We start from the raw sequence: 24,649 nt of genomic DNA, 5'->3' as shown, positions 1-24,649 counted from the left end.
AAGCCCCTCCCCTCCCCGGGGTGCAATGCGCTTTCCCTCCCTTCCCGCTGGAATCAAATGACTCCCCCCACCCCATCCTTACCAAGAGGACCCCCCCCCCAAAAAAACACCCTTCCCCAGCCCAGGGAGTGGGCTACAGTGACATGCACATCTGGGTGGATGACTACAGGTCTGCAGCCTGAACGGGGCCCACCCTCCTGTTACAGAGCAGGCCCAGAGGCCAAAGCTGGGTCCTTCCCACAGAAGCCACTGGAAGCTCTGGACCCAGCACCAGGGCAGGAAGCCAGGGGCTGCTGCCCCCCTTTTTTCTCAGCGGAAGCCCTGTTCCATGGGGAAAACGAAGAGATGGCAACGCCTGGAGACAAAGACAGCACCAGCCCTGCACACCAGCGGTGAAGCAGGCAGAAAGCGCTGCCTCTCCCGCCCCTGCAGAGCTTTGGAAAACAAGGCAGGAGCCGCGAGGGGGACAGCAAGTAACTTTTTCAGACATCACCCAAGTCGACAAACCTCAAATGTCATTGCCTGACCATGAATCACAGGACAAACAAGTTCATGGTTCTCTGAAGTGGAAATGATGAGGGTTGGGGAGGACACCAGGGCGAGGGGTTCCAAGCTGACTGAGTGAGGGTCAGGGGTCAGGGAGGCCCAGGCCTGGGCCCACCACGCGGCCTTCCCTCCCAGCCTCAGGCTGCAGAAGCACAGGCTGTCCACGTGGGCATGTGTTCCCAGGCCAGAGGCCCAGGCCAGTAGGGCTCTGGACAGGCCTGAAAAAGCTCCCCTGGCAGGTGGTCCGGTCCTGGGCAGGTCACAAGCTTGCTGGTCCCCAAGCAGTTTCTGTCACCTTGATACACTCACCTCCACCTGCCCAAGCCTCGTGCCCCGTACAGAGGCTCCCGCCCCGCCCAGGGCCTGCTGCCCGGCGAGCCTGACCAGGTGGGAATCGGTGTGGACACAGCGGGAAAAGTGGGCTCCGTTGGGGTGAAGGGGCACATGTAGGGAGGGCGAGGGAGGCAGGCCCGGGAGCCAGGATCCCAGCCCACTCGGAGGAGTAGCTCGCAGGCCTTCAGCAGCCAAGCTCCCCAGCGCCGGGATACTGCGGCTAAGAGGGACTGGGGAGAGGGGACTGGAGAGGGAGGAGGCGGGAGGCGGCGGGGGACCATGGGGCACTGTCTCCGGGCACGGCTCCTCGGGCTCTGGAGGCCCCAGGCAGCGCAGCCTGAGCGCGGGGAGGGCCCCCTGAGGGCTGGTGAGAAGCCCCAGGCCGCCTCGAGCGTTTGGCCACATCGAGACTATCCTGTTCCGGCTGGGGTGTCCTCTCGAGCCAGGGCGTCCCCGCCCCCACCTCGCCTCCGCCCCCGGGCGCCCCTCATCCGGGCTACCGCGCCCCGCGCACCCCGCGCCGGCCGGGCGGAGGGGAAAGTTGGCGAGCGCGCGGCGTCCGCGGGGGAAAGCGTTAATGGGCGGCCGGGTGGGAGCCGCGCGCTCGCTCGCCCACGTCACGCCGGTGCGGGCTCGGCTGACGACCGCGGCGCCTGGGGACGCCGGCGCGCTCCGCTCGCTCGCCAGGTGCTCCGCCTGGAGATGTCTCCATTAGTTGTCGCCCGCTCCCCGCCGGAGCGCGCGCGCCGAGCGGCCGCGCAGAGCCCTCGCGGGCGGCCGGCAGCGGCCCGGCGCCACCGCAGGTAGGCGAGGTCCCCGCGCCCGCCCCCGCCCCGGGGTTCCGAGACCCCTCCCCTCTGCGGGGGAGGCGGAGGCTCCGCGCGGCCGCCGAGGGGCGCGGGCGGCGGCGACGGCGGCGACTCCCCAGTGCGTCCCGGGCTGCGCGCTGGTCCCCGCGGCCCCGGCGCCCAAGCGGCGCGGGCGGGCGCGTCCCCGGCGCAGGTAGGGAGTGGGCTCAGCCGCACAAACTTTGCTAGGATCGCTCCTGCGCTGGGGGCGCAAAGTTTGCTGCCCGCTGGTGGGGTCTCTGGAGGCCGCCGCGTCGGCCGCAAGTGGCGGAAAACGGGGGGCGGGGGGCGGCGCGGGGCGCGGAGGCCGCGCCGAGCCGGGCGCCTGCGCTGGGACACCCGGCTGCCCGCCTTCCCGGCTCGGGCGGCGCCCTGCGAGCCAGCGGCTGGGCCGCGGTGGGAGAGCCGGAGGGAGCGGGCTGGAATGCGGGGCGTTTCGGGAGGAGGATTCACCCCGCGCGCCTGCAGCTCGCCCCCTGGCTTCGCGGGAGACCCCCGAGCAGAGGCTGCGAAGGAGCGACCTGCCACCCTCGGGGTTCGCGAGTGCGGCGCACGGACACCTGGAACGCCCTGAGCCCCACGCCCCGCACGGGTGTCCACGAGTAGTGGGCGGCCCGCGCGCCACCAGGGCTCGGCCCTGCGCCTTAGATAAGAAGGCCCCTGCCCGGGGCTGTGAGCTCCCGCTCCTGCCCTCTGGCTCGGGTCAACTTCTCTGGGCTGGAGAGAGCCCCTCTCCCCACCCCCCGCGGCTCTCGATGCGGGGGACCGCGGTGGCCCCCGGGGACGACTCTGGGAACCGGCCAAACCGCGGGGGCTCAGCTGGTCTCAGGGGTGAAGCCCCGCCGGGAGCGGAGGAAGGTCTGGACGCGGCCTCTGTCCCCAGAGGCTCTCCGTGGTTCCGACGGCCGACATCATCCCCGGGCAAAAAGGGGGACTTGCGGACCCCTAACATTTGGGGCTAATCGTCCTCAGACCCCGTCGCCCTGGGCTCCTCTCGAACTCAGCAGACAGTGGGGGCACCTGACCAAATCCTAGCCGCCGCCGTGCCCGTGGGGAACCTCGTGGTTTCTGGCAGGTCCTGCCCACGGGTGTATTTAGAACCGGGGTCCCTCGAGGGACGTGGGCTCAGTAAGCCGCGTCTATGCAGGTACGTGTAGCTGATGGTGCCTGAGATTCTGTCTGTCTGCTCTGGGAAGGAAACCCGGGGTTCCTCAGCTCAAGGCTGAGCCTTTTTGGAAAGAGCAGGGGATCGTTATTCCTGTATTACCTAGGGGACAAAGATGGCCCAGAAAGTACCCGGGTTCCGGCAGACAGGCTGTCAGCGGGGTGTCGGGGGTGTGCCCGCAGCTGGAGACAGACGGCCTAACGTGGCCTCCACGGGGCTGCGTGAGCGGCCCGCAAGTTCGCGAGATTCCTCCGGCAGCCCCAAGCTACCCCAAACGGGGGCGGGGCGGCCCCTCAAGCAGCAGCCTGGGCTGGGCCTGGGGCAGGAAGCGGACGATCAAGGTGCAGGGGCCTGAGAAAGTGCCGCCGGTGAGCGGGATTTCAAGATCAGGGAAAGAAGGTGGCCCGCGAGAACCGGGCGGGCGGGCGGGCGGGAACTGGGAGTGTCTATTTACGCGCTCAGGCTGGAAAGGAAAACCGGAGAACGTAGCAGCGATGGTCAAGGCAGCCCCTGACACCCCTCCCCCAGAGGTTCCCACGGACCGGCTGTGCCCACCCGGCCCCGAGGGTGAGCACGTCTACTCAGGTGAATGGTGGCGTGTTCAGGGGTGCTGTTCCCCGCGAGCTGTGGCCCGAGTCTCCGGGGAAGGAAATGGAAGGGAATGCAGGCCTGGGCGAGCCGCGCGCGCGGCAAGCGGTAGCCCCGAGGCGCTGGCCGCTGGGACCTGGGCGGTGGCTTCCTCCCCGGCGCTGAGCGCTCACAATCGCCGGGGCCGGGGCCACGGCCACGGGAATGGAGTGAGGAAAGGATGCTGAATGCCGTCCTCCTATGGAGCTTGCTGGTCTCTGAGCCCTCAGCCACCCTGGGCTCCTGCGCCTTCCTCCCCCCGGCCTCATTACTGGGGGAGAGCGAGTTGTTTGTAAACAATAAATAATGCAAAGTAGGAGGATGTTCCGTAAAAGCCTCAGCAGAAGCCAGAAAACTGGAAGGAGATGGGAGGAGGGAGAATGGGGGAGGGGAGGCGCAGAGGAGGACGAGGGAGAGAGATTGAGAGATTCATTTCTGCCGAGAAGCCCCGGTGGCTAGTTTCTTATTATTTACAGGAAGGTGATATTAGCAATTCAGGTGAGAAAGAAATAAACACGGCCGCCACGAAATCAATACAGAACTCCGAAACAATTATTAATGTCATTTGACTCGTGTTCTTTATATATCTCTCCCGGCTACAGACGTTAAGCTGTCTGAATAATTTGCATGGAGCGTCTATTCATTATTTCCGATGATTTTCCTTGCAAGCAGCTCGGACGTGGCCGGCTGCGGTCCAACAGGATCGGAGAACTCGTACTTTCATCTGTAAATTAAAGCAATTACGCAGCAGATATTATGTGATGCGTACTGTGGTCTCCAGATCGTCATCAATCACCTTCAACCGAGCTGTCAGAGCGGGCAGATTTCGTTTCTGGGAGGCAGGTTTGCAGCTGGGGAGAGGGCGAGAACGTCGTCATTAATTAGAGGGTGACCCTGGGGCGATTCACAGGTCTGAACCCAGGAATCTTTCCCAGCAAGTCTGCACAGCGCCGCCGTGCACGGCTTCCTCCCGGCGACCGCGGGAGGCCAGGCCGGGCGGGAGCAGCAGGGGCGAGCCCGGCCCCCAGTGGGCGGAGGCGCAAGAGGCGGGCCGGGGTTCCGGGTGGCCCGGGCGTCCCCTCACCGCCCCTGCGCTGGCCGCCACTCTGGACTCGGGCAGGGTCCCAGGGCCAGGACTGGCTGGGGATGTGCTGGGGTGGGCGCTCGACCGCTCCCCAGACCGCTCCATGTGCCCTGGGCAGGGAAGGGCGCCCCCTCCCCCGTACCTAGGCTCGAAGGTCGCCGGGAGGAGCGAGCGAAGCGGGAGGGAGGGGCCCCGGAGCCGAGCCGGGAAAGCTGCTTGTCCGACCGCGCTGGGCTGTCTGGCAGTCCCGGGTTTAGCCGCGAGGGGCAGGGGGAGGCTGAGGGAGGCCGGCCCGCGGGAGCGGGTGGGGGAGCAAAGGGAGGGCCCGTGCGCCGAGCTGGAGCTTACTGGACGAGGAGGGGTGGTTCCCCGGGGACACGGCGGCCGAGAGTGGCAAACCCTCTTGGCCCACCGAGCCCTGCGGCGGCGGGCTCTGGGGAAGGCCCAGACCCACACACTGAGGGCATTCTGACCTCCAGATGCAGACGCGCTGGTAGCCGCGCTGGTTCTGGAATTGCAGCCCGGTGTAGGGTTCGAACTGGTGGGAGGCTTTGCTGAGTCCCGGTTAAACAATAGTGGGGCCCGCGCCGCCTTCCTCCGCCGCGCGCCGGCCCGCGGAGCTGCCTGCCTTCCACCTGGAGGGGCGCGCGGAGAGCGGAGGCCCGGCCGGCCGGCTGCGCCAGCGCGGGGCTAATCTTAACTGTTGATTACATCTCCGGTGAAGACTCCCTCGTATACCCCTCATATGTCTCGTTTGTAATTGAGACTAATGATTACAGTGGGGTGGGAAGGAGCAGCTGCTCATTAATTAATTTCTAATTAAAAGTGCCTCCCCTCCTCGGTGACTAAGGAGAAACACGGTTCGTCGGGGCGCTATTGACTCCGCGGATGAAATTCATTTGTTACAGCCGTGCGCCCTCCGCCCGGGGCGGCGCGGCCGAGCGACCCACGCGTCTGCCGCCCGGCCGGGCTGCGCGGAGTGGGGCTGACGTCAGAGCCTCCGCCGCTTAAAGCCGCGCACCGCTGACTTGACGGATTCGCACGACTCATTGTTTTTTTTTTTTTCCTTTTTTGTAAAATATGTATTTGTGTCGCCGCTGCGAGGCCGGTCGGTCCCAGAGCCCCCTCGAGGCTCCGGACTGTGAAGCTAAAAGGATCCGCGGCCGTCGCGGCTCACTTTCCTACCCAGTTAGAAAAGTTTGCGGAGCGCGTGTCTGAATTAACCCGCTCTTCTGCTTTGCCCTCCCAGCGCCTAGAAGCCGGCGGCCCCGGAGCAGTGGCCGCGCCACGCCGTCCCCCTCGCGCAGGACCCTGCCGGCCCCGCCCGCCGACCCCGGGCCGCGCCCGCCATGTCCTACCCGCAGTTTGGGTACCCCTACTCCTCGGCACCCCAGGTAAGGGGGCCCCGCTAGGCCAGCAACTCGCTGTCGCCTCGCAGTGAACAGGGCCTGTGCCACGTACCCCTCGCTCCCGACCCGGGGAGGGCAGAGGCGCTGAGGAAATCCGACCGGCAGGGCCCCATATCCCGCTTCGTTTGTCCTCCACCCCCTTCCGGGCTCTGAGGCTACGCCCCCGGGGAGCCCAGCGACCCGGGATAGACGTGTACAAGAGGGGCGTGAGCCCTGCGGCCTTGGAAACCAACCCCCCCCCACCCCGGGGAGGGTGTGAACATTCCGGGCCAGGACGGGCTGGGCCCCATGTGGCGGGAGGAGGCCAGGAGCACAAGCTCGCCACCGGAAGGAACGCGCGGCCCGGTGTGGATGGCGGGAGCACCGGGGACACGGGGTGCGCGCTCCTGGGCTGCACGTGGGGCGGACTGAGGCCCAGGGCCCCAGACTCGCGCCCGGGGGCCCCGCCCTTCCTCGCGGCCCCTCTCTCCCCAGTTCCTGATGACCACCAACTCCCTGAGCACGTGCTGCGAATCCGGTGGCCGCACGCTGGCCGAGTCCAGGCCGGCTGCCTCGGCCCAGGCGCCCGTCTACTGCCCGGTCTACGAGAGCCGGCTGCTGGCCACCGCGCGCCACGAGCTGAACTCAGCAGCGGCGCTTGGCGTCTACGGGGGCCCCTACGGCGGCTCGCAGGGCTACGGCAACTACGTGACCTACGGTTCGGAGGCGTCTGCCTTCTACTCGCTGGTAAGGGGAGCGGGTGTATGTCAAACCTAATCCCTGCCACGCATGCTCCTACCCCTCGATCTGCCAAACTCACTTTCCCCGCACTCTGGAGGCAAGGGGGGTGGGAGAAGCACACCTTCGACTTTGAGCCGCCTAGCCTGGTCCTTTGGAGCTCCATCATCCCCAAGGTTGGGGTGTCCTGGCAGGGGGGCCATTGTATTTAATGTATTTATTGTTTTCTGCTTGCTATTAAGTTGGGGTCAGATGTCTAGTTCTGTCGGAGCTCGCTCCAGCCTGCTGGATCCCCTGGGTCCCCTGTCCCTCACTCCTCCCGGTCGCCCTCTTCCTCCCTCCCCCCTCCTCCCCACTTCTCTCCTCCCCTCCTGTCACCATCCCCGTTCCTCCTTCACCCTCCTTCTCTGCTGTCCCCCAGTCGCTCCCCCCTCATCTCTCCCCCTACCTCCTTCCCTCCCCCTTCCCGCTCCTCCCTCCCCCATCCTCCCCTTCCCTCCCTCCCCCATCCTCCCCTTCCCTCCCCCATCCTCCCCTTCCCTCCCCTTCCCTCCCCCATCCTCCCCTTCCCTCCCCTCCCCTTCCCTCCCCCATCCTCCCCTTCCCTCCCCTCCCCTTCCCTTCCCCATCCTCCCCTTCCCTCCCCCATCCTCCCCCTTCCCTCCCCCATCCTCCCCTTCCCTCCCCCATCCTCCCCCTTCCCTCCCCCATCCTCCCCTTCCCTCCCCCCCATTCTCCCCCCATCCTCCTTCTCCTGTCCCTTATTCCCCCAACACCCCCCAACTCTGCCCCTCCTCACTCCACGTCTTGGGGCTCCTTCGCTGCCTGGGCCCGAGGCAGAGTTTGGGAATGGGTGATGCGGATGGGGGTGGGGAGGATGGGGGGCTGCCCAGTGGTCTCTGGGAGGCAGGCAGGAGCCAGTGGTCCTAGGGGAGGGGCTCGAGCTGGGTCGCATCCCGGAAGCTGCGACCCCAGGCTCACCCGCTCCTACAGAACAGCTTCGACTCCAAGGACGCACCGGGATCTGCGCATGCGGGCCTCGCTCCAGCTGCAGCCACAGCCTACTACCCCTACGAGCCGGCGTTGGGCCAGTACCCCTACGACAGGTGAGGGATCTCACCCCTCCTCACTGCCCCCAGCCCCACGGAGCACCAAGCCCCGCCCCTACTAGCGCCACGCCCCCACTGAAAGTTTGGGCGGCAGAAGGAGGGGCATTCCTCGGGTCAAGTCCCGCTGACCTTGGGTTAGGACCATCCCCGCCTCCTAGCAAGCCGCGAGCCGCCAGGGTGTAAAGGCATCCCATCTCCCTTTCTCCGCCCCCACGCCGTCTGTCCGGACTCCCAAAGCCCTCGCTGCAGTGTGGTTTCCGGGGGATTCTCATCTTGCTGCCCAGGCTTCCGACGCCTCCCCGAACCCCAAGAAGTGCAGCCTGTGTGGCGTGTCCGGGAAGCAGAGAGGGGAGTCCCTGCCCACCAGCAGACAGCATGCCTTTCGTGGGGCGACAGAAAAACTTAACCGCAGGAAGTGCACGTAGGCCCTCTGGGCACTTTTTCCCCACGGGCGCTCACGACAATTTCTGCCCACGGGCGGTGCGTAGTTGACTTCTGTCCCTGCGACATGCTTTCCTGGTTTCAGGATCAAAGGGGCCTGATAAAGGAACTCAAAGAGACGTAGGTGTACGTAGAGAGACAGAGACCTGGCCGGGCCTGGCGCCCGCGCTCCTCCCCCACCCACAGAGACCTCTCTGGCTCCATATAAGTTTAATCAAATATAAACATTAAAAGGCAGTGCGTGCCTGGGTAAAACCCAGGTCTTGCCACCATAAACACACCCCCACGACCGGGACTGAAGCCGCGTGGGCCTGGCGCTGGCCGCCTGCCCGCGGTGCAGGGGCCGCTGCCGGCGCCCCATTGCCCAGCCTGTCTCCAGGTACGGGACCATGGACAGCGGCACGCGGCGGAAGAACGCCACGCGCGAGACCACCAGCACGCTCAAGGCCTGGCTGCAGGAGCACCGCAAGAACCCCTACCCCACCAAGGGCGAGAAGATCATGCTGGCCATCATCACCAAGATGACCCTCACGCAGGTCTCCACCTGGTTCGCCAACGCGCGCCGGCGCCTCAAGAAGGAGAACAAGATGACATGGCCGCCGAGGAACAAGTGTGCGGATGAGAAGCGGCCCTACGCGGAGGGCGAGGAGGAAGAGGGGGGCGAGGAGGAAGCCAGGGAGCAGCCCCTCAAGAGCACCAAAGGTGCAGGTGCGTGGGAGGTTGGCGATGCGGGGGCGTCGCCTCCCTGCGCCTTCTCGCTGGTTCTAGGACTTCTAAAGACGTGGAACGGGGCAAACTCCTGGGCCTAGGCGGCAAATTAATGCCCTGGCCCTGAGTCTGCGAGGCCCTGTGCACGAGGGGCCCTGTGGCAGTGAGCTGGGAGCACGCTCAAAGATCCAAAATCACGTTCGAAACACTAGACCCTACTGCCTTTGATATGAGGCTGAAATCAGCTAGGTCCGTGTAGGCGTTTGGGGGACGGGGAGCCTCTGAGGAGATGGGAGTTAGAATAAAGGCGCAGGTGCTTTTCCTAGCTCCAAGGTGGGCCCCGTAACCATGCCCTTGGAGTGAGGAAGGGGGTTCCGTTAACCTGCCATCCCGTCTCCCTCCACTGGTCACTCTTTATCTCCTGGCAGAGCCGATAGGCAAAGAGAAGGATCTGGAGCTCAGCGACTTGGAGGACTTCGACCCCCTGGAGGGGGAGCCCCCAGAGTGCGAGCTGAAGCCGCCCTTCCAGCCCCTGGACGGAGGCCTGGATCGAGTCCCCACCGTGCCAGACGGCCCCAGCGCCCCAGGGAAGGAGGCTCCGGGCGCCCTCCGGATGCCCCTGGCCGCCGCCGGGGGTGGGGCCACTCTGGACCAGGACCTGGAGAGGGCCCGGAGCTGCCTCCGGAGCACGGCGGCTGGGCCGGAGCACCAGGCGGGCGCGGGCGCGGGGGTTGGCCCACAGGCCTGCGAGCCCAAGCTGGGCTTTGCTCCGGCTGGGGCGTCGGCGGGCCTCGAGGCCAAGCCGCGCATCTGGTCCCTGGCACACACGGCCACCGCGGCCGCCGCCACCGCCCTCGGCCAGACTGAGTTTCCCTCGTGCATGCTCAAGCGCCAAGGCCCCGCTGGCCCTGCGGCCCCCTCCTCGGCGCCCACCTCCTCCTCGCCTGCGGCCCCGGCTCCCGCCGGTGCCCTGGACAGGCACCAGGACTCCCCGGTAACCAGTCTCAGAAACTGGGTGGACGGGGTCTTCCACGACCCCATCCTCAGACACAGCACTTTGAACCAGGCCTGGGCCACCGCCAAGGGCGCCCTCCTGGACCCTGGGCCGCTGGGCCGCTCGCTGGGGGGAGGCGCCAACGTGCTGACGTCGCCCCTGGCGCGCTCCTTCCCGCCCGCCGCGCCCCAAGACGCCCCCGCCTCCGGCGCAGCCAAGGAGCTGCTGGCCACGCCCAAGGCCGGCGGCAAGCCCTTCTGCGCCTAGCTGGCCCGGTGCCTGGGCGAGGAGGCAGCCGGCGCTCGGGCTGCAGGCTCCAGAGTGGCCGACCATTTTTCTACCGAGTTTCCAAAATGAGGCAAGAGCTCGGCAAAGCTCAGGCCGCCAACCCACCCTGGAGGGAGGATCTGAACTCGGGCTCCCGGGGCCACGGACAAGCCCCCGGAGCGTCCGGACAGGAGTCCGCCCGGCCGTGCCAAACTCGGGGACCGGGCAGGATAGGGCTGCTGTCAGAGCAGCAGGGAAACACCCTGAAGCAAAAAGTTTACGTCCAAAAGTTTACACACAGAAGACGTTTCCGTTCCGAGGCCTGTTTGTGTACCTGTCTCCTCTGGGGTTTGAGGCTCGCCACTGTTCCTTATGAAGCCTCCGTAGCCTGCTGACCTTCCGATTTCATCCTCAGCACATACTTTTCACCAACAGCACTCCCACCGAGTTTACACTATTGCACACTCTTAACTCGATAAAATTATGTTTTTTTAATGTATGTTCACACCAATAATTGCCTGCTTCAGAGGCTAATATAACAAAACCAATAAAACCGAGTGATGGTGTTTGCATTGCAAAATGAACGCATTTGAAACCTAGGGATCTGGAAACTTGGAAGAGGAAAGCTGCCCATCCCCGAGGGCAGGAGTGGGGAGGGCCGCTGACCCAGAATCCTCACTGGAGTTGCTTGCAGAGCCCAAGACTTAAAGCCATTGTTTTAAAAAGATAGTCACAGTAAACTTACAGGATTCTGTTGAATTCCCGAATAGAAGGCGATGAGAGACCCCAAACTTTTCAACTCTCTCCCATTGCCAGACTCCAGAATTCTGAGAAAGTATAAGTTTCTTTGGCTAGATAAGAATAACCTTTAAACGTCTAAGTTCCCTGGAACTGTGCCGTGGTGGGGAAGGGTTGCGGGGCCGTCACTGCCCTCAGCCTCTCCTGGGCGGGAGTGAGGTGCCCTCCTTGACGCTGCGGCCTCCTAACTCCGCCTCCGGGGGGGGGGGAGGGGCGGGAACTTGCCTCGATGCTCTCAGCCTCCACCCTTAGGAAAGCCTGGGAGTGCGGCTCAGGGAGAGGGAAGTGTTTAGCAGGCCGAGGACCCCAGGCGGGGCTGCAAGGAAGGGCCTAGGGGTGGTGTGGGAGGACGTGAGCCTCCCCGGCCTCCCGTAGGGTCCTGCGGACCCCTGGCTTCGCCCAGAAACCCGGTTCCCCCACCCCCACCCCGGCAGAGCCCAGCTCGCTGGCAGCCAGAAGCTCGGATCTGGAGGAGAATCGCTGGCTTCCTCCCCACGGTGGACTCTGCGCAGTTCCCCGACCCCCACAGGCTTCTGCCCCCCACCCCAGCCCGCGCAAACGCCCCTCGAGGGCGGCAGGCGAGTGTGCACTGAACTCAGCGCCGTCCGCTCGCCTGCAAGCCCTCTGCTTAAGGCTGTACTGGGCCTCACAGAAGCCGAGGTGCCCGGAGGAAGGACGGGCCGCCAGGCAGGAGCCTGCAAGGGTGGAGTGGCCCGAGGGTGCAGCGCAGCGACAAGGAGATGGTGGCCTTTGGTCCGTACGCGGACAGACTGACAGCCGCAGGGACGCCAGCTGAAGACAGGAGTCGCCTGGCGGGCCGGCGGGCAGCCTTCGAGGGACATGGGAGGCCCGGGCTTTCTTTTGCAATGGGCTGGGTGGTACTGGACTGGGGCCCCGTGGATCCCGGTCCACTGGGAAAGGTCAGGGCGGCCGGAGCGCTGCAAAGCGGGCCCGATGGGCCGGGCGTTGGGGTGACTTTACCACCTGGGAGAGGGGAACGGCGAGGGGCACCCCTGAGCGAGGGGCCCCTGATGGCCGGACCTCGGCGGACCCGACTCTGAGTGGTGGGACCTCGAACCCCAGTCCTCGAGCGGAGAGAGCGGGCGCGGACCCTGCGCCCCGCCGGCTGCGCGATAATTGGATTGTATCCGCCCGCGCGCTGTCACTGTATTGACTTTCGCTCTCTTGGATGATATTATCGGGATTCGGAAGCTCGCCGCTGATGCGTCTGTCAAAAGGCTGCGGCGGGAGGCCCCGGCCTGGCGAGCGAGCATCAGCCAAGATAATTTGAAGTGAAATTTTCATTTTGACAGTAAACCCCTCAATTTCTAAAGGCTCCGCGCTCCGAGAGCTCGCTGGCAGGGGGAGGCTTTGAAGAAAGCCCACGTCTTAGACTGAAAAGGGCAAAAGAACTCGAATTAGTTGTAATAGATAAAAGGGCAAAAATAAAGAGTCAAGGGTACTTGACAGTAATAGCGAAAGTGGAGTCTCGGGGGAGACGCTGCGGCCGAGGCTGGGACGCCAGAAATTTTAATGCGCGGAGGACTGCCGCCTTGCGCCCCCCAGCCCTAGACAAAGCCAGGCATTTTGAGCAAAACAAGGCTTCGCGGACGCAGGCGGCTTGGCTAGGCGGGAGAGGGGCTGCGGGGCCAGAAACCCCAGGAACCCCAGGCTGCGGGCCCCGGGTGGCGGGGCGCGCGCAGGCCAGGCCGCGTCTGACTCCAGATCCTTCCAGAGCGGGCCCTTCCCGGATCCAGCCCCGCCCACCCTTCCCCGGCCCAGACGGCTCCTGCTGCCCTAGCCCGTTGCCCTCGGGACCGCAGGCGCCTGGCAACACCAGGGCGCAGAGGCCCTCCTGTCCCCGCAGAATCCCACCCTGCAGGAGCCCCCAAGTCTTGGTGGAAATGGCTGACCGAAAGGTTTTATTGGATTAAACTGAAAAATTGTGTGAAATAAAGACATCAAGTGCGGAGGAAGGATTCAGCCACATCCCAGGGGCGACTCGCCCAAAAGGACGCCCCCAAAGCTGGGACCGCCACTTCGACCCACACCCCTGACCTTTGGGGCTCACTCTGGAAGGGTCACTGTGGGAACTCCTACCCACCCTCTGGCTGATCTTCAGAGCAGGGGTCGGGGGAACCCCAAGGCGGGGGGCGTGGGGGGCAGGAATGAATTTTAGGAGTGGCCGCTGCGGGGAAAGGTCGCTGTCGTGGGGCGAGGGCCCCACTTTCCTCCCAGGGAGGCTGTCAGAGAGGAGCGCGGGGGACCGACGATCTCAGCCACTCAGGCGTGGCAAATTCAAACACACCAAGGAGGGGATGCTAAATTAACGGCGCTCTTTACATAGAGCCCAAATAAAACTGTAATCAGCGGCGCGTTACTTTTCATTAAGCGAGTCTGACAGCGGCATATCCAGAGCCGACAGGGGAACAGGCGCGGGAAATATACGGCTCTCCTGCCGGCCGGGCTAAGATAATTCCTTAAGCACCATTAACAGCTCTTAGCCGCAGGAAACGGTCTCCCAGAAAACGTCTCCAAATCTAAAAGCTTTATCGACCCTCCAACCGCCACTGATGGTTCCATTTTTTTTCCTTTCTTTTCCTTTCCTTTTTTCCTTTATTTTTTTTTTAAGCTAAAGGGAGAGACATCCAGAAAGGTAATGGAGTTTGACACGACACCTTCTTAACTAGAGAGAGATGCAGGGAAGCCAGCCCTTAAATGATATTTAGAAGGCAACCAATTAAGATTTAAAGTGGTCGTCTCCTGAGATTATGCGTGGATTTATGCCACCTACTTTTGCTGGGCTCGCTTGCCTGCACTACCGACGGCCCGCCTGGGCTCCTCTCTCCCTCTTTCCTCCTAGCCATCTTTCTCTCTGTCTCTCTCTCCATCCTCCGTCTCCATTTCTGCCTGTCTGTCTCTCTCTACGCGTCTCACTCGCTCCCGAAGAGAACAGAAGAGGGAGAAGCAGCAAGATCTTTTAAGGTTCATTCCTTCCCAGCGGAAGGATTCTTCTTCAGTTGCCCGCTGCAAAGGGCGAGCTCTCCCAAAGCAGGTGAGAGCGGATTGAGGGAAACTGAGCCTGACTCCCCCCGGCCCCCGCAGGCTGCTGGTCACCTGGGGCAGCCTCTCTAGCCGGGGTGCGGGGCCCAGCCTGCAGGCGCTGGCAGGTCCACCTTGCCCACAGTGGATGGGCCTCCAAGCAAAGGGACAGCCCAGGCAGGGGTGGGGTATTAATATCAGAGGAGAAGCTGGGGGCGACCCTCAAACGCCAGCAGTCTTTGGAGCCGGTGCCGTAAAGGCGGAGGGATCCCCACCCTCGCACTGCGCACTCACGATCCACGTCCTTAATGCAGCTCTTCGAGAGCCCAGACAGGTCAGACCTCTCCCTCACCGTGATGCTGGCCAGGGCACTTGTGCCATTGGTGCCACTGAGCTGAAGAAGCGGGAAAGCCGCCTCCCCAGGGTCATATCCTGGGAAAGCAGCAAAGTCCAGGGAAGGAAACAACCATGACCTTTGCACCTGACCCTAGGCTCAGGCCCTATAGGAAGGAAAGCAACAATGAGTCCTGGAGGGAGAGAGGCAGGGGGCAAGGAGCTCCGGGGAGAGGAGTGGGGGAGAGGGAGGGGGGAGGGAGGGAGAGGGGAAGGGGAGTGGGGGGAGAGAGGGAGAAGGAGGGGAGGGAGGGAGAGGAGGAGAGGGAGGGGAGGGGGAAGAGGGAAAGACGGGGGAGAGGGGAGGTGGGGGAGGGAGGGGAGAGGGGGAGAGGGGGAGGGGAGAGGGGAGAGGGGGAGGGGAGAGGGGGAGAGGGGGAGGGGAGGGGGGAAGGGGAGGGGGAGGAGGGAGATGAGGGGGGAGGGGGAGGGAGGGGAGGGAGCGGAGGGGAGGGGGAGGGGAGAAGGGGGAGAGGCAGGGGAAGGGGGAGGGAGAGGGTGGAAGGTACAGAGGGGGAGGGGAGGAGGAGGGATGGAGGGGGGGAGGAGAGGGGAAGGCCAGCAGGGAGTGGGGGGACAGAGGGAAGAAGAAACCTAGTGGAAGGTGAGGGGGCTGCCTTCCAACATCAACTTTCTGAAGAAATATTTGTGAAAAAAATGCCTTGCGCCAAGATGACTGGCTCTTGGGTGAAGGCGGGAGGTTTATCTGAATCCAGGGACCAGACAGCCCACCCCCCACCCCCCACCAACACACACACTCTCCACTTTTCTGCTGAGGTGCGATCAGCTCCTCGCAGGTTCTCAGACATCAGCTAAGCCCACTCAGGACTTTAAGGAGTGAAGCGGGAGGCCCATCTCACCAGCCAGGGGTCAGGGGAGGCTCAGCAACCCCCACCCCAGGTCTGGCGACGTCTGAACAGCAAGGGTGGAATTTGGGGCGCAGGAGCTCCACCTGGTAAGAACCTTGGTGACTTGAGCTGAACCCACAGTGTAGGAAGGCTCCGAACACCCAGAGCAAGCATTAGACGAAGGACGGTGCTTCCGGGCTCCTCCTGGACCCTCGCCCGAGCGGGGCACTGAGGCAGCTTCCCAGCCTGTCACAGTTCTGTGTCTGCTGCAGCGACGTGGTTGTCCCGGGCGCCCTCCCAGAGTAGGAGCTGGATTTCTGCGTGAGCCCTGATTCCCACTGCCCTTCTGGTGGAGGTGTAGACCAGACTTTGTCACCTCAGGGAGCTATCGTACCAGTCATGACAAAGAGAGTGAGATGGGGCCTCAGGAAGGGCAGGAGGGTATCAGCCAAGCATTTTATACCTTGGCTTCTTGAGTCTTTGCATTACTTTCAATGCGTCATCGTTCTGTTCGTTATCTCATCAAACCAGTGAAGGACAAACTGATGGAGTCGTGTGCACCACTTTTGTGTGAAGCTGCATTTTCAACTGGTCTGGGGCTTGCGGTGGGCATGCGAGGGGGGCCAGCAGATGGCTCAGGGGACACCACAGCCCCAGCTGGGGGAGAGCAGAGGGTCTAGCACACACCGCCCTCTTGCTCTTCCTTCACTGCTTCCCTGGCTGTGCTGAGCTGGGGGACCCTCAGCTGGCCCGGGCTTGGGGCTTAGTGAGAGGTGAGATTTTGACAGAGCAAGCGGCAGGGGGTGGGGAGCATCCAAGGTTGAGGGAGAGGCCGGTCCAGAGGCCAGGGCACTGGAAGGGACAGTGCTCATTTTAACCAGGGGCACGGGTCGGGGGGAGTCAGGGGCAGCAACATCACGGAGCCAGGTTGGGGAAAGCCTGGGGTGGGTCAGTGAGCAGGGGCGTGACATCAAGTCCTTTGCTGCCCCCGTCCCAGGGGTGGAAGCCCCCAGGTTGCCTGGGCAGGGCTGGTGTAGGCAGGTAGGGGCTGCTCACTGGGATCTGTGGGGCTCCTGGCTTGGGGTGGCCGAGGATTGAAGGAAAATGTCCAGTAGCCCACCAGGAGGAAGGCAGTGGGAGCAAAGCACAGGACAGGAGGAAGGGTGGTTTCTATGTGACAATTTTACGTCTCTTAGGGCCCTAAGAGGACATGGCAGGGAGGAATCCTGTGTGGGGAAGACTCACATATAAACCAGGAAAATTAGGAGCATTTCTTGAAATAGACAAACAGGGAACCACAGGCGCACGTGAACACTTGGGTGCTACAGGCAGCTCTCTCTCCTCTTAGGATGGCCTGGGAGGAGGGAGTTTGCTTGAGGCTCAGGTGAGGCTGCTGCACCTGAAGTGCCCGTGGCCTGTCGCCATCCCCAGTCGCATGTGGCATGTGGGGACAGGCGCAGAGTGAGTGGAGGGCAGGATGGAAGGGTCCCGGCGCCTTTGGCTGAGGAGCTGTGGCTGGACAAAGCAGCAGCTCCGGGGAAGCTCTGAGTCACTACGATGGGCTGGTGGGAGGGGGTAGCCCTGGAGGAAGGGACCGCCTACTTCACACGTGCGCACACACGAGTCCACGCGTGCACACACGATCACGTATAGTATGTGCACTCACCCACACGTGCACACAGGCACATGGAAGATTACAGAGGCTCCCACGGTCACAGGCTGGTACGACCTGTGAAGCAGGCACTCTGGGGCACAGGCAGCGGCTCCCTCATGGCAGGACAGATTCGGCGGAAGGAGGAGGGGCACGGGGCCTCGGTGGGGCTCAGAGATGGCCTGGACGGGAACTGGGCCCCCCTGCACCTAAAGAGGGCGTTGTCTGGGGGAGGACGGAGGAGAAGCCTGTGCAGTCCGGTGCTGTCACGGGCCCCCTGGGGGTGCACATCTGGAGAAGTGTCCACCCTCTGAGCAGGGTGGGGTGGTCGAGCTAGGGGGGAAGGAAGAGGAAGCAGTTCATCCTCGGCCAGTGCAGTGGGACATGGGTGAGGGGCCCCAGCCCGTCCGCAAGGAGCTCAGCACGGTCCTCCAGCCAGCCAGGGGCCCCACCCACACAGCCTTCCTTTCCCCGGGTGGCCATGCCCTGGACACGCACTCCTGGGGTTGGAGCAATGCCTTCCGGGCCCCGCCCGGCCCCGGGACCCCCACTGCCGCACTCCTGCCTAAGAGTTCCAGTGCAAGCCCCAGACCCCAACCCGGAATCAGAGGACATGCTGCTGTCAGGAGGCTGGATGCCGGGCCCCGCTGCTGCCCTTCCTGCCCCTGGAGGCCAGCAGTGTGTTCACGGGGCCTCACCCATCGCACAGGGGACTGCCATTCACAGTCAGACGGCAAATGGGACCTAATTAATGAATGTGACGACAGAAACTCTGGTTTCTTGGAACGTTAGCCCAAATTCAAGATCATCAGCCTGAACACCAACTCCAGCTTTGCCGCAGCCCTCGCCTGGGGCAGGAACATCATTTATGTTGGGCAAGTAGGTGGACCCCTGCATCCGTGCTGGTGGCTCACGGCGTCTCTGGGCAAAGGCTGCGCTGCGCTGGGGACAGCCCCTCCTGGGGTGGGCAGTCGGCGCAAATGCACACACGGTGGCATGGGCCCCCCCCTGGGTCTTCAGAGTCCATTGCAGGGGCAGTGGGGTCACCTCTGCTTCCGTTGGTCTGTGGGTCTCTGCTGGACACTCCTGTCTGTCCAGGAGGATGAGATGAAGCTTCTGGGTGTCTCTGTGGTGGCCCCATCTTGGTGAACATGTGGCCCTGAAGGGGGAGGCAGTCTCTGAGGACCGGGAGAACCTCAAAATTTAGGGGCCACCCTGGCCTGCCTACCTGGCACTTGTGTAGTGAGAATTGGTTGTGTGCACGGTTAGACGTGCGAGACCATCCCTGGCTGCTGGGGTGAGGGGCCACGCCAGGTCAGCAGGGACAGCGGGGGCCCTGAGTGCAGGCCTGGGCTCTGCCCTGCCTGGGTCCCGGGGGAGGACGGAGCCGCAGCTGCGCCCGCTCAGGCCGGCCCACAGGACTCAGGAAAGCTCCCCCCGGGGCCCTGGCGGGAAGGGTGCGGGCGTAGCAGTGCCTCCATCCCCCCTGGCCTCAGGAGTTTCTCCTCTGCGGCCCGCAGACCTCACTCCCCTGGCCCAGGGCTGCAGGGATGAGGCGCTCAGTGTGGAGAGGGAGTCAAGTACCCATGCTCCTGTTTCCTGTCTTTCCAGCAATAATCTAGCCTAGAATCTCCCACTGATGGGGACTCCCAGGCTGAGCCAAGGGGACTGGGGACTGCAGCACCAGGCCACCGTCCAGGCAGGGCTGTGCGCGGACGGCGGGGGGCCCGGAGCCTGCGGTGAATCCGCCAGTTCTGCGTTCCTCGACGGCCTGGTGAGAGGGGACGGAGGAGGCCGCCTCCCTGGAGCCCGGGTCCTTCCTCTTGTCTTGGCTCCTTCACCCACCGCCTATAGAGGCCATAGACTGGGGGTTATCTTCCCCAACAAGGGGTGCTGCAGGGGTGCCAGGAGGGGTGGGGTGTGTGTGTGTGTGCAGCTGTCTGACTCATCACCATCCATTCCAAAGAGCCCCTACCTTCTCTCTAATGGCACAAGCCATGTTGTTATTTTGTTTTCCTTCACATGCTTCTGGAAATCAGAGCCCATTCATTTCATTCCTCCGGTTTCAAGTACAAAATAAGTTATTCTCCTTGACATTGAACATTTTCTTCCCTCAGTGAGTGTAACGTCCTTGTTTTGAATATCTTTGATACAGACATACCTACTTAAGGAAATATGAAAATCTATGAAATCGGGAAACGGAAAGAAGAGGTAGATCCTCTTGTTCCCAGATGCATCCTTACCTGCCATTGTGTTCATTTTAAAATGCTGTCCTTGCATTTAAAATAGCTTTTGATTTACCAAAACCTGAACCACAGGAAAGGGGGTTAGTCTGCATCTTCACTGCATCCTCGTCCATCTTTTAGCAGCACGGAGGTTCATGCCAGGCGCCGCCCTGCACCCCACCCCACTAGGACCCCCTGTGGCTGGTTCTTGAACCCAGAGGGTGGGGCTTGGTGGGCAATGAAACTGCAGGGTCCTGAAATTACATTCCTTTGTGAAGGGGTATGAGATACAAATAAATAAACAGATACTTACGTATAAAAGCAACACATCATTTAAGTATAGGGGGTAAATGTAGAGAAGGGAGAAGTGGTCTTACGGGCATTTTCTAGATGGTTACGGTAAAACAAGTTACGGCTGTTTCGTCACAGTTTTGCTCTTAGACAGTATATTTCTGCTTTTATTTTGCACGCTTGCCTGACTTCTCACTCCATCCAGAAAACAAGAAGTGACCGTAGCAGAGACGTGGATAGGAGCCCACAGTGGTCACCCCGGACCTGTTGTCAGCGTGGCCCCTGGGCCTGGGCATGAACCCCTCAGCTTCCGGGGCCACCCCCTGGTCAAGGCTGCTCTGACACTAGACGTAACCCACGTGCTCCCTGTAAAGTGACACCAGCAGTTCACAGCACGGCATGCCACCCTCCTGGGATCTCAGCTAGGCGGGTGTGTAGGGCGGGAACCAGGGGCCACCAGACTGCGGCGACCTGTGCAGCCCCAGAGTCACCACCGCTCAGGGCCACGGAGCCCCAGCCTTTAGGTGGCCGAGGGGCTGTCACCTCGCCCGGCACGTGAGGCCAGGCTGGGCGTCAGGCCTCGTCCGGGTGTCGGAGCTTTAGGACACGTCCTTGTCCGCACGGTGCTTCATGCAAACTGCAGGCAAGGCCCATTAGACCCAGAGGGTCTGCTGTGAGCACGTCTCCGGGGAAGCAGGAGGGGAGGGGGAGCAGCCTCATACTGGGGGAGCCCAGCCGCCTGCGCCCCCCGAACCCAGGCTGGACGGGATGCTGCCGTTTGCGCCCACCGGCCCCTGAAGGGTCCAGGTGAGCGTGCTCCTGAGAGGGTGGGAAAGCAGAAAGGAAGGAAGGAAGCCTCCATTTCCAGAGGCCAGGGGAGGAAGAGACGGCAGGCTGTGACACCCAACAAGTCAGGACTGGGCCGCGGAGGGGAGGTCTGCAGTGTCCGGGGCTGACGGAAGACCCCCCCGCTCCCAGCATCTCCCACCTTCGAGAAAGCGTGAATTCCTCCTTTATGCCCCGGATCTACGTAATGACCATCGCAGTGGCTCATCCAGGGACAGAAGCTCCAGGACAGAAATCTAGTGAGCTTCCCGATCTGATGAGATCGAAAGGCATTAATGACCCCCCACTGCCGTGGGAGACGGAGCGCTGGTCGGTTTTGCTCAGGGTAACAAAATAATCACTCGCTATCACCTGTGGTCATCGGGAGCCTGGTGCCTGTTCACGGGGAGGCTCTGATGACCAGCGGGCTGCTGCGCTCTCCAGGGCGCAGGGACCGGGGCGCCAAGGGCCCCAGGCGCCACAATCCCATCCTGGAGCCCGTAAAGGCCCGAGAGCGTCTGTGTCGGCCTGAAAGAAGCCCTTATCGCCAGTAAGCAAAAGGTCACAATTCCTGGAAACCAGAGTCATGGGCTGCGCCTGGTGCAGGCCAGCCGGCTCTCGATGCAGCTGGACTCTCAGCCCTGCAGGGCCCCTGATGTGAAAGGCCTGGTATTGGCAGGAGCCAGGAGGGCAGAAGCCAGCAGGATGAGACTGAATCCTCCTACATGCTGGGCATTTCTCCCCATCATCCGCCGTCCCCCCTCTCCTTCTCCGAAAGAACCTGTATCCCTATCACCTCCCATCGCGGTGACACCCAGAAACAACCTCAAATCCCAGGAGTGCCCAGGGTCAGGTGCAAACTTGACCCTGGAGGATGGGTGTGCACCCGGGAGAACTGTGAGACTCTACAATCACTGCCAGAAGGCCGGGAACATGCGGGGCGGGATCCTGAGGGCGCCAGGCCAGGCTGGAAGGCGTGCAGCGTTGGTTCAGGGCACATTTACGGGTGTGGCTGCTGATGCTGTGTCCTGGCCTCCTAGCATCGGTTTGAGCCGCTGACAGCAACTCCGAGTTGTAGCCGGCTGGTGGAAACATGGCCCGGATGGTTGCCGGCATGAAACGACATCAGAGCACTGGCAGGAAAGGACCCCAACGCTTAGGGAGGTAGGAACGTGGCAGGGGTGGATGTATTGTGCATGATCTCTTCACCCACTGCCTGTTTCCCTCCGTCCAGAGAACATCCTTCCATGAGGCTGTGAAGAAACACGGACGGAGAGAGAACCCCCGTCGTCCACGCCTCTGCCACAGCTGTTCTCTGCAGGCCGCCAGTGACCGTGAGAGATGCTGCCACCAGCCAAGCCCCATCCAACGGGGAGCGGGTCCCAGAGTAGCCGAGGCCAAGGGCAGGTCTTGGCCACGAGAAATGGGGTGGATGTAGCAGGGCTGCCCAAACACAGACTGGCCCACAAAGATCCTTGATGCTACCAGTGAATCTTGGCCTTCTTAGGAATCAAATACACACCAACTCAAATCTTACTTGATTTGTGTAATAAAAGGGACAAACGCAAAAACAACACAAAACAACCTGCAGGTCTGATAATCGAGGCTGAACTTGAATCTCGGCCCCCTGACCAGCACCCACTTGAGTCAGTTCAGGGGCCCAGAGCCCATTACACAGAGGGGAGACTGGGTCCCCCAGAGTGGACACTACCAGAAATTTCTACTGCAAATCTCCCTCCTAGCCTTCCCGCAAGGGATCCTGCAGGGGCCATTACCAGGGAGGACACACTCAGGCCTCCTGGTCATTTCTAGACGGTTGGTCAAAACTGACGCTAATTCCTGGGAACCCAGGAGGCACGGGGGCCGCATCCAGGGGCTCCAGGGGCAGGTGCGTGGCGTGTGGGCCGCAGCCAGCCTTCTCACTCTGGCCTGCTCTCCCCGAACCCGCCGTGCAGTCACTTCCTGGGTTGCAGAATGCAGACATTGCAGAGTCCCCAGCGAGGGCTGAGAAGGTCAGAAAGGCCAAGCGGGAGACGGGGAGCTGCCTTTTCCCACCAAAATGTAACCCGAGGTCTTCCAAGGTCGTCCTGCGGTTGGAGGACCTGCCAAGACCAGCCACCGCCAAGATGTTGAGAGATGCGGGTGGTAATCACAACCAAACACCCACCCACCTCCCCCGTGGCCTGGGAGGAGGACAGGGGATTGTCATAAACCCGGGAGGCCCGTGACCCCAACGGCAGCTGACCGTCCAGAGGCAGTTTCTTCAGTGGAAAAAAATCAACGCATCCCCTGTTCCTGAAATGTAGCTAAGATCTGGGAACACATTTTTCTCTCTACCAGTTGGTAAAGCCCACCCACACATGTTCCCCTGGAGAGAGCAGCTCTGTGACAAAGCCTCTTGTGTCACCTGGAGGCCACTGCAGCTCTCCAGCCCGGTTATAACCTGGTCCACCTGTGATGGCCCCCAGTGCGCTGGGGTCCTCGTTCACTAGGCCTCAAGGGATGTGGGCCCTGCACACGAGGGGGCAGAGAGGACAAAGTCTGAATCAGGAGGTTCTCCAGGCGTTTCGGACTCCCCTGTCCGGTGGTTAAAGTCACAGCAACCTGATACTCCAATAAGGGGGTGGCCTGTTTGGAGATGGGTCTTTAAAGAGGGAATCAACTTAAAATGAGGTCACTGGGGGGGCCTAGTCAAATGCGGCTGGATCTTTACAAGCAGAGGAGGTGAGGACACAGACGTGTGCAGAAGGACGACCGTGTGAGGACACGGGGAGAAGACAGCCGTCCACACACCAGGAAAGAGGCCTCAGCAGGAACAGCCCTGCCAGCAGTCTCAGATCCCAGCCTCCAGGACTGGAGACAATAAACGTCTGTTGTTTTAAGCCCCCCAGTTTGTGGCACTTTGTTGCAGTCGCCCCAGGAGCCTCATAGAGAGACCGTGTGGATGGTAGAACCTGTGGAACCCTGCTTCCTGAGGCTCTGACTTTCCTGCGACACTGGAGTAGACCTGAACTTGTGGGCTTAGCAGGAAGCGGCACCACCAGGTCCGTCTCACTCTCCTGAATCCTCTTTTCATTGACGTTCATGTAAATGAAACAACACCAGGGCACCGTGCGGACGAGAATGGGAGAGAAATACGGGAGAAGAACAAGGATAAAACAAAAAAGAAGCAGACTCACGGATACAGAGAACAGACTAGTGGTGACCAGTGGGGAGAGGGAAGGGGGGAGCGGATGGGATGGGGGGATTAAGAGGCACAAACTACTATGGATGAAATAAATAAGCTGCAAGTACGTGAGGAGAGACAGTGCTGCCGTGAGCCCCCTCTGCTACACAGCTTACAACTGGCGGGGACTTAGTCCCCTGGTGCCAAGCTCCGGGTGCTCCGGTCTGTGCCTCCCCTGAGTCTCTGACCCAGACATTAAGGGGTCGGGGGACCGGCGGCGAATCCTCCTCCTGAATGAGTCCAGGTCGAGCATCAGCCCCGCGACGCCTGGACACACGCAGGCCCCCAGCCAGAGCGCACCACTGTGTCTGCGGGCGAGGCCACCAGACCAGAGGAGGCGGCCTCAGCACGTCCGTCCCTCGGCTCAGGTCCCTCGGGGCCGTCCTGTGAGGGCGCCGCCCTGCCAGGGACGCAGGATCCCGGACACACGGCGCGAGGGTCTGCCCCGGGGGCCGGGTGCACGTACCCACTCCCACGTTTCAGTGATAACCAAGCCTGGGGGGCGGGCGAGCCTCTGCGTCCCACCTAGGGACGCTGGGACCGTGTGGATAGGAGAGAGACCCCGGAGGACAGAGCAGCGGTCACGAGACTTCTGGATTCACGGCGGGGACGGGATGAGGGCTCCTGTGACAGGGGACATGAGACGGGGTCCTCGGGAGCCCCTCAGCCAGGGTTAGCGGTCCCTGCGGCCTCTCTTCCTGGACACCTCACTCTCTCACCTAGAGCAAAGTAGAGGTCGGAGGTCAGAGGGCTCAGGGTGGCATTTACCAAGATCAAGGAAATCTCGGAGAAGCAAACAGCTCTGAATGAAAGAAGCGTCTTTGGAATGGAGGTCTCGAAAGAGACAGCTTCCGGGGTGGGGTGGGGGGGTGATGCTATTGCATCGGTGTCCCACCGGGACAAGAGGTGGCCCCTTCCTCCCAGGCAGTTCCCCACTGCTGGGCCTTGCACCCTGGACCTCCAGGCAGAGCCTGGAACCAGCCTGTGAGATGCCCCAGCTGGGGGGCAGGAGGAGGGGTGGGCTGCCGTCAGTCCCGCGACCTGCCCACCGCTGGCTGCACCTGCAGCCCGGCCCGCACCCGCAACCCCACCCACACCCGCA

At 62.5% G+C, this 24,649-nt stretch overlaps 1 protein-coding gene across 1 annotated transcript; it reads left to right on the top strand.

Annotated features, from left to right (window-relative positions):
• The first annotated feature begins 5,952 nt into the window (after nucleotides 1–5,952).
• On the top strand, nucleotides 5,953–10,248 carry IRX4 (iroquois homeobox 4). The gene is made up of 5 exons (XM_061187636.1): nucleotides 5,953–5,997; nucleotides 6,487–6,738; nucleotides 7,723–7,835; nucleotides 8,659–8,987; nucleotides 9,416–10,248. Exons 1-5 carry the CDS (start codon nucleotides 5,953–5,955, stop codon nucleotides 10,246–10,248), a joined length of 1,572 nt encoding a protein of 523 aa, XP_061043619.1.
• Nucleotides 10,249–24,649: the final 14,401 nt, after the last annotated feature.

The sequence above is a fragment of the Eubalaena glacialis genome, chromosome 4 (assembly GCF_028564815.1).
Source record: "Eubalaena glacialis isolate mEubGla1 chromosome 4, mEubGla1.1.hap2.+ XY, whole genome shotgun sequence".
In the NCBI taxonomy this organism is placed as follows: domain Eukaryota; kingdom Metazoa; phylum Chordata; class Mammalia; order Artiodactyla; family Balaenidae; genus Eubalaena; species Eubalaena glacialis.
Note: the sequence above shows the minus strand (reverse complement) of the source record. Positions and strands in the feature narration are given on the sequence as shown.